Genomic DNA, 8,737 nt, shown 5'->3' on the forward strand with positions numbered 1-8,737 from the left:
AACCTCGGCCTCTCATGGCACGACGTGGTTCATCTTTATGAATGCCATAGGCTCGGCGGCACATACTATCTAAAGTCTAGGACTGACGAAGTGAGATTGATATCCTGCCTTCCGAAGTCCAGCAAAGGCTTGAAGGACGACCATTTGATCGTCTCCGGACCATGGTATGACGGCCCTCACTGTTCGACTAGGGCGGGAACGCCAGGTGGGGTGTCGTAGAACTAGATTCCGTGGGGAGGACTTTGGTTTCAAGCTCCTCCCCCTTTTTTTTCCCTTTTTTATTTTAAACTTGTTGGTTTGGTTGCATGTCTTCTCGGACTAACATAAATCTTTTAACGGCCTTTGCAAACAAGGGACGAACATCTCCTCGGCTGAGCCTAGTCAATATCCCGGCCCTAAATTACCTCCTGAGGTCCGAGATCTTCGTTAGCGAGGACGGACAACTACAGTCGGCTCCTTTGATTTTGGATTACACTCCACTCACTCGAGCCCAGGTAGAAGCCGGACAAGCTATAAGGGCCGGTAGTCCGAGATTAGCACGGATTGACGTTTCCATACCAGGGTTCCTCGCTGATACAGACTTGCCTCCTATTCAGTTACCTCCCCAACGTGTCTTTCCCCCAGTAGTTATCCCAGAGGAGGAGGCCGGCTCTTCACATTCATCCTTAGAGGATCAGATAGACCAGTTCCAATTTACTGAGGAAGGGGAGGCTTCGGTCAGAGTAGTAGAGATCTCCGACTCTGACGCTGATTTAGACCGTGCCTCAGCGGCTCCTGGTTTGGTCATCGCACAACCTGATATCAGCGAGGACACAGAAGAAGAAGAAGGAATGGACCTCCAGCCGAGGACTGGCCTCAGGGGTCTTCTATCCAACAGGTCCAAAGGGCAGACCTCCAAGGAAGTCTCGAAGGGACAGATCGTTCCCAAAGCCCCCGCTCCTCCTCCCCCTCCCTCGTCGGGTGCGGCGCTGAAGCCTATGCCTAACCTAAGGCGAAAAAGGCCTGTAGAAGAGACGGAGGAGGGAGAGGTTGCCCATGAGAAAGCCGGGCCTAAAAAGAAGGGCAAGGAAACGAAAGAGCCCCGAGAGAAAAGGACCAGGTCCACTGAGAGCCGAGATGAGGCGGCCACTCTAAGGGGACCACGAACATGGTCTCCTCGGATCGAGCTAGATGGCGTTCCAATCCTCTGGGATGCGACCCTATGGGAGTCCCAGCGAGAGCAGGCTTCGTTCATGGTCGAGGCGCTGCAGCAGCCTCTTCTCTTGCCCCGTGATATGGAAGGCCTTAGGAAGATTCGTCAGCCAGAACTTTTCATGTCACTGAAAAGGGACATGGCTGTGGTAAGTGGAATCTTCTATCTTGTCTTTGTGTTGAGAACCTTCTTATTGTCTTATCTTGGTATCGTCTTCATTTCCGTCTGAGCGCAGGTCACCCAACAAATTTATGTTGCTAAGGAGTGGGCCAAGAAGGCCCGTGAGGATATGCATAGGGAGGCTCAGTCCCGTGCTGCGGCTGAGAGGGCCGCTGGCGATCTCAAACGAGATCTTGATCGTCAGGATAATGAGCTAAAAGAGGTGAAGAAGGCCAATGCGAGCGCAAAGGCTGGCCTGAAGAATGCTGAAAAGCAAGCCGACGAGTTGCGCAAGCAGCTCCGTCACTCTGAGGAAAGACTGTCAGCGGAGCAACAGGCGGTTTCGGAGCTTAAGGCTGAGCTTGCAAGGACCAAGGAGGAAGCTCGCTTGTCCAGGGAGGTTGCAGAGAAGGCTGTGGCGGCTTCGTATGAACGTGGAGTTCACGATACTGAGGAGAGACTGGCCGAGGAAGTTGCCACCGTCTGCAGGGAATACGTCACCTCGACCTGGGGATTGGCCATGGATCGGGTAGCCGTCCCCGCAGATTCTGATCTCAAGAAAGCTGAGAACATCTTTTTCCCTGCGGAAATACGTGAGATTCCTGGCGAGGTCGCCTCCACTGAGCCTCTTCTAGCAGATTCCTCCATTCTCGAGACTGGGGGCACGGAGAAAGCTACGTAGGGCCAGTCACCCGAGGACAGTCTTCGCATCAGCGAGATCCTTGCCCAGGCCCAGGAGATCGCCCCGGAGAACCCAGCAGCGGATGATCAGCCTGCCCCGACTCAGGGCCCTTAGGGACGTGGAATAGGAATTCGTCTGTTTTGCTTTTTGTACTTCGTTTTGTTTGATCCTCGCTAATATTTCTGAACTGAGTTACTTTGAACATTATATGACAACAGTTATTTCATTACATATACCGCTGCTTTATTCTATTTTGTTTTCACCATGAATGGATATTGGTTTTGCCTTTTTACTGCTGAAAGTCAAGCAATAATGAATGAATACGTTAGAATGGCGACACTTTGTAATTGGGCAAAAACGATTACAATGCTGACTTCTCCCAAGTCCATGGCTAAGAATCCGCGCAGGACTTGGGCTCCCTTTAACGCTTTTTGAGAATCACAAACGGTTAACACTTACTGAGAGTCGTTGCATGGTTAATTTCCCCCAAGTCTGTGGTCCGAGGAGCCATGCAGGACTTGGGTTTTGTTTAACACTTATTGAGAGTCGTTGCCTGGTTAATTTCCCCCAAGTATGTGGTCCAAGGAGCCATGCAGGACTTGGGTTCTGTTTAACACTTATTGAGAATCGTTGCGTGGTTAATTTCCCCCAAGTCTGTGGTCCGAGGAGCCATGCAGGACTTGGGTTCTGTTTAACACTTATTGAGAATCGTTGCGTGGTTAATTTCCACCAAGTTTGTGGTCCGAGGAGCCATGCAGGACTTGGGTTCTGTTTAACACTTATTGAGAATCGTTGCGTGGTTAATTTCCCCCAAGTCTGTGGTCCGAGGAGCCATGCAGGACTTGGGTTCTGTTTAACACTTACTGAGATATTTGTGTGGTTAATTTCCCCCAAGTCTGTGGTCCGAGGAGCCATGCAGGACTTGGGTTCTGTTTAACACTTACTGAGATATTTGTGTGGTTAATTTCCCCCAAGTCTGTGGTCCGAGGAGCCATGCAGGACTTGGGTTCTGTTTAACACTTATTGAGAATCGTTGCGTGGTTAATTTCCTCCAAGTCTGTGGTCCGAGGAGCCATGCAGGACTTGGGTTCTGTTTAACACTTACTGAGATATTTGTGTGGTTAATTTCCCCCAAGTCTGTGGTCCGAGGAGCCATGCAGGACTTGGGTTCTGTTTAACACTTACTGAGATATTTGTGTGGTTAATTTCCCCCAAGTCTGTGGTCCGAGGAGCCATGCAGGACTTAGGTTCTGTTTAACACTTATTGAGATAATTGTACAGTAAAACGACATCAAGTAAAGTATTTTCATTAATAAAAGTACCTTTTCAGGTTATTTACATTCCATGGACGTGGCACTACACGTTCATCCAAGTCTTCCAAAAAGTACGCTCCAATGCCAGCCACCGAGGTGATACGGTATGGACCCTCCCAGTTTGGTCCGAGCTATCCCCATGCAGGGTTCCTCGCGTTGCCCAGGACTTTCCTCAGCACTAGGTCCCCAGGCGTCAAGGGTCTCGACTTCACCTTGGCGTCATAGCCCTGCTTGAGCTTTTGTTGATACTGAGCTAGATGCACCATCGCGTAATCCCTTCTCTCTTCAAGGAGGTCCAGGCTTTTTTCTAGAAGCCCGTTGTTAGTAATGGGGTCGAATGTAGCAGTCCTCTGGGAGGGAAAGTTTATCTCTAATGGGATGACGGCCTCGGCCCCGTATGTCAACGAAAAGGGGGTTTCTCCCGTGGATCGACGGGGCGTGGTGCGATACGTCCACAAGACATGGGCGAGCTCTTCAACCCACCTCCCTTTCGCGTCGTCCAACCTCCTCTTCAGCCCATTCACTATGGTTTTGTTGATTGCCTCTGCTTGTCCGTTACTCTGCGGATAGGCTGGTGTAGAGTACCTGTTGACAATCCCCAGTTCGCTGCAATATTCCCTAAAGGCCTTGCTATCAAATTGCAGGCCATTGTCCGAGATTAGGGTGTGTGGGGTACCGAACCGGGTGACGATGTTTTTCCAGATAAACTTCTTGACATCAACATCCCTAATGTTTGCCAGCGCTTCAGCCTCGACCCATTTCGTGAAGTAATCGGTGCCGACGAGAAGAAACTTCTTGTTCCCGGCAGCTTTGGGGAACGGACCTAATATGTCTAGGCCCCATTGTGCGAATGGCCAAGGGCTGGACAATGGGTTAAGTACCCCACCCGGCTGATGTATATTCGGAGCGAACCTCTGACATTGGTCACACTTCTTCACATATTCCAGAGCCTCCTTATGCATGCTCGGCCACCAGTAACCCAGCGTCATAGCCCTGTGGGAGAGGGACCGGCCCCCCATATGGCTTCCGCAAATCCCCTCGTGCAACTCCTCCAGAATGAGTTCAGTAGCCCCTGGATGCACACACAGCAAGTATGGCCCTGAGAATGAACGTCTGTAAAGCTTGGAGTCCTCGGACAACCAGAATCAAGGAGCTCTCCTCCTGATTTTGTCGGCCTCGACTTTGTCGTCCGGTAAGGAATCGTACTTCAAGAATCGGACAAGAGGGTCCATCCAGCTTGGTCCCTCACTGACGTTATGTACCCGAATACCGTTAGCCTCCTCTTCCGTGGGGCGGCAGAGGTCCTCGACCAAAATAACTCGCGGAAGAGGCTGAGCCGAGGATGTGGCCAGTGTTGCCAGAGAATCGGCATGGGTATTCCCGCTTCTGGGTATATGCGTTAAATGGAAGTCGTCGAAGTGGGCTTGTAGGCGTTTAGCTCGGGCAAGGTACCGCTGCATTCTTTCATCTTTCGCCTCCAATTCCCCGCTTACTTGCCCCACTATGAGTCTCGAATCCGAGAACATGCTCGCGCATTTCCCACCCAACCTCCGGATCATGGACATCCCCTCCAGCAGTGCCTCATACTCGGCTTCGTTATTCGTTGCTGGGAATCCCAGTCTCAACGACTTTTCCAAGATTATACCTTCGGGAGAGATTAGAACGAGCCCCACTCCGGAGCCCTTTTGGTTTGCTGCACCATCGATGTATGCTCTCCACTTATCGTGTTCTTGCAGAGAAATCGTGTTGACCAATCTCCTATCGTCACTCGGTGATCCCGACACTTCCACCCCTTCCAAGGTAGGCTCCGCAAATTCAGCTACCAGATCGGCGAGGACTTGACCTTTTATGGCGGTGCGTGGCATGTATCTAATGTCGAAGGCGCTCAAGATGGTTCCCCATTTGGCTATTCTCCCCGTGTAGTCGACGCTACGGAGGACTAATTTCAATGGAAGTTGGGTTAGCACAACCACTGTATGTGCCTGAAAATAGTGGGGAAGCTTCTTTGTAGCTTGCACGACAGCCAATATTGCCTTTTCGAGGGGGAGGTACCGGGTCTCTACCTCCTGTAGCGACTTGCTTACGTAATACACGGGCCGCTGCGTGCTGTTGTCCTCTCGGATTAGTACCAGGCTCACCGCATGATCGGCGACTACGATGTATGCATACAGCACCTCATCGGCCTCGGGACTGGACATGATCGGAGGCCGGGCGAGGTATTGCTTGAGCTGTTGGAATGCTAAATCACACTCTTCAGTCCACTCGAAACCCTTTCACTTGTGCAATAGGAGGAAAAAAGGTCTGCATCTGTCCGCTGAGCGGGAGATGAAACGGTTTAAAGCTGCTATCATGCCGGTAAGCTTCTGGACATCTTTGGGATTCCGAGGAGGTTGCATACTATGAATGGCCCTTATTTGGTCAGGGTTAACCTCGATCCCCCGGTGGGTTACCATGTAGCCAAGGAATTTCCCCGATCCCACTCCAAATGAGCACTTGGATGCATTCAGTAGCAGCTTGTACCTTCTCAGAATGTGAAACACTTCATCAAGGTCCCTGATGTGGTCGGTCACCAATTTACTCTTTACTACCATATCGTCTATATACACCTCGACAGTTTTTCCCATCTGTTGCTCAAACATCCTAGTCATCATCCTTTGATAGGTCGACCCGGCATTCTTCAGGCCAAAAGGCATCACCTTGTAATGATAGTTGCCAATTGGGGTGACAAAAGCAGTTTTTTCCTGGTCTTCGATGGCCAAGGATATCTGATGGTAGCCCTGGAAAGCGTCCAAGAAACTCATTCGGGGATGCCCGACAGTTGCGTCAACCAGTCGGTCTATCCGCGGCATCGGGAAAGGATCCTTCGGGCAGGCCTTGTTTAAGTCCGTGAAGTCCACACAGACTCGCCATTTCCCGCTCTTCTTCTTCACCACGACTGTGTTCGCCAACCATTCGGGGTAGAATACTTCCTTGATAGCCCCAGCTCTTTTCAATTTTGCCACTTCCTCTCTCACAGTGTCTGCATGCTCCCTTGACGGGCGCCGGGAAGGCTGCTTCTTTGGGGTAATAGCCGGATTAACGTTAAGGTGATGGCGTATTAGGTCTGAGTCAACCCAGGGGCTTCATAAGGATCCCAGGCGAATACGTCCTCATTTCGTCGTAGAAAATTAATTAGCGCCGACTTCTCCTGTGCTGGTAACTCCGAGCTAATCTGGAAAAATCTCTCGGGGTCTAATTCGACGAGCACTTTCTCCAGCTCTTCACAGCTCATCTCCATGGCCGGTCCTTCATTACCTGTAGCTAGGACCGGGGTCCTTAATTGCTATAAGCTATTCCCGGCTGAAGTGGAGGGCCCGCTGCTTAATTGTCGAGCAATTGCCGATACCATGCATTGCCTGGCCATTCCTTGGTCCCCTACTATCTCTTTGATTCGGCCCTTTGACAAATATTTTACTTTCTGGTGCAGGGTAGACGACACAGCCCCTAGTGTATGAAGCCATGGCCATGCCACAATAGCTGTGTAGGGTGAGTATGCGTCCACCACGATGAAGTCCACTTCCACTACTTCTATGTCTGTTTGCACAGGCAACCTAATCATGCCTTTCGGGATGACGATTTTTCCCTCAAAGCTAAGCAGGGGTGAATCGTATGGCGACAGGTCCTCCTGCTTCAAATTCAGCCCCTTATACAAGTCTGGGTACATCACCTCCACGGCGCTACCCTGATCAACTAACACCCTCTTCACGTCATAACCTCCTATTCTGAGCGTCACGACTAGGGCATCCTCATGGGGTTGAATAGTTCCCTCCTTGTCCTCCTCCGTGAACCCAATTAATGGCAGGGTCCTCCCTCTAGCTCTCTTGGATCCCCTTTCGCCTGGCTCTGTCGGGAACTTACCCACTGACATCATTCTGAACGGACCGGAACCGGTTCTCCCAGGTGCGGCAAGAATGACATTTATCGTGCCTATGGGTGGCCTCAAGGCGCTTTGCCTGGTATCGACATTTGACTGCTCAGGGCGTTGCAACAGATGCCTTAGCTTTCCTTCTCGGACAAGTCGATCCAAATAGTTTTTCAGGTTCCTACATTCGTCAGTGACGTGACCAGGCTCTTGGTGATACGCACAATATAGATTCTGATTGCGTTTTGAGGGGTCGCCTGCCATCCTATTCGGCCATTGAAAAAAGGGTTCGTGCTTTATCTTCTCCAGGATCTCGTGCAATGGCTCTCGGAACACAGCGTGGACTACCTGAGCCCCTGTAGATCCCGATTGTTCCGTATAATCTCTTCTCGGCTTATTACTGCTACTGAAGCGGTCCGACCTGAAGTCCCTTCTCTCTTGAGGGACAAACTTCGCCTTTCCCTTCCCAGTCTGCTGGTCCTCTTCGACCCTTTTATACTTGTCTATCCTGTCCATGAGTTACCGCACGCTGGTGACTGGTTTCCCAGTGAGAGACTTTCTCAAGCCATGCTCTGTCGGCAAGCCCCTTTTAAAGGTGCTAATGGCGACGTCATCGTGATTTCCTTCTACCTCGTTGTACATCTCCCAATATCTGTCCGAGTAGGCCTTTAGCGTTTCTCCTTCTCGCATGGACAGGGATAAGAGGGAATCGAGGGGCCGAGGGACTCTAGTGCTGGTGATGAAGCGGGAGCCAAAAGCCTGCGTCAACTGTTTAAAGGAGTCTATGGAATTTGGTGGGAGGGCATCAAACCATCTCATGGCCAGGGGCCCCAGGCTGGATGGAAACACCTTACACATTAACGCCTTGTCCCTGGAGTGGACGGCCATCCTTTGGTTGAACTGGCTCACGTGCTCCACTGGGTCAGTTCGACCATTGTACAGGGTAAACGTTGGCTGATTAAACCGCCGAGGGAGCACCGCCCGCTCTATTCTACGGGTAAATGGCGACTGGGAGATTCGATCCAGGGCCTTGCTCATGGCGTCATTGACCAAGCCTTGGTAAGGTGGGCTTTTGCGACCGCGTTTGTGAGGCCGCTCTTCCTCATAGGAGAACGTCTCGCTTGGAGGAGTTCTCGTCCTTCGTCTGTATTCATCATCCTCACCACTACTAGTATCCGAAATGGGCGAAGGATGTTTTTGCTGGGCTCGACGCAGCTTTTTCTTCAAATCCTCAATCTCTTGCTGTAGAGCCTTCCGCTCGTTGTGCTGGTTGGACGCGTGATCTTTCCCTTTCGAGCGACTTCTACTCGTGTGAGAGGTGTTCACACTGCCCTCTCGTTGATTATCTTGGTCCTTTGCTCGTTCAAGGTTTACAAAGTTGTCCTGTCATTGAGATTCTGCACGTCCGGTTTGGCGCGGACCTGATCCTTCCATCCCTTACTGCTTCACTTGTCGAGACACAAGTTCTCCCCACAGACGGCGCCAATTGT

At 51.1% G+C, this 8,737-nt stretch overlaps 2 protein-coding genes across 2 annotated transcripts; one reads left to right on the forward strand and one right to left on the reverse strand.

Annotated features, from left to right (window-relative positions):
* The first annotated feature begins 305 nt into the window (after positions 1-305).
* LOC126700650 (uncharacterized) lies at positions 306-2,033 on the forward strand. Its single transcript, XM_050398860.1, has 2 exons — positions 306-1,340; positions 1,428-2,033. The coding sequence occupies exons 1-2, from the start codon at positions 306-308 to the stop codon at positions 2,031-2,033; spliced, it is 1,641 nt and encodes a 546-aa protein (XP_050254817.1).
* A 28-nt stretch (positions 2,034-2,061) lies between these two features.
* LOC126700651 (uncharacterized) lies at positions 2,062-7,763 on the reverse strand. Its single transcript, XM_050398861.1, has 2 exons — positions 7,244-7,763; positions 2,062-2,228 (listed from the first exon to the last, which is right to left on the reverse strand). The coding sequence occupies exons 1-2, from the start codon at positions 7,761-7,763 to the stop codon at positions 2,062-2,064; spliced, it is 687 nt and encodes a 228-aa protein (XP_050254818.1).
* Positions 7,764-8,737: the final 974 nt, after the last annotated feature.

The sequence above is a fragment of the Quercus robur genome, chromosome 9, assembly GCF_932294415.1.
Source record: "Quercus robur chromosome 9, dhQueRobu3.1, whole genome shotgun sequence".
Taxonomy (NCBI): domain Eukaryota; kingdom Viridiplantae; phylum Streptophyta; class Magnoliopsida; order Fagales; family Fagaceae; genus Quercus; species Quercus robur.

What these genes read in the sequence shown, in the direction of transcription:
- LOC126700650 (XM_050398860.1), top strand. Translation starts at nt 306, where the DNA reads ATGTCTTCTCGGACTAACATAAATCTTTTAACGGCCTTTGCAAACAAG. An exon ending in TGAAAAGGGACATGGCTGTG is followed by an intron (nt 1,341 to 1,427) that starts GTAAGTGGAATC and finishes GTCTGAGCGCAG; the next exon opens with GTCACCCAACAAATTTATGT.
- LOC126700651 (XM_050398861.1), bottom strand. Translation starts at nt 7,763, where the DNA reads ATGGACAGGATAGACAAGTATAAAAGGGTCGAAGAGGACCAGCAGACT. An exon ending in GTTCAGAATGATGTCAGTGG is followed by an intron (nt 2,229 to 7,243) that starts GTAAGTTCCCGA and finishes TAATGTTCAAAG; the next exon opens with TAACTCAGTTCAGAAATATT.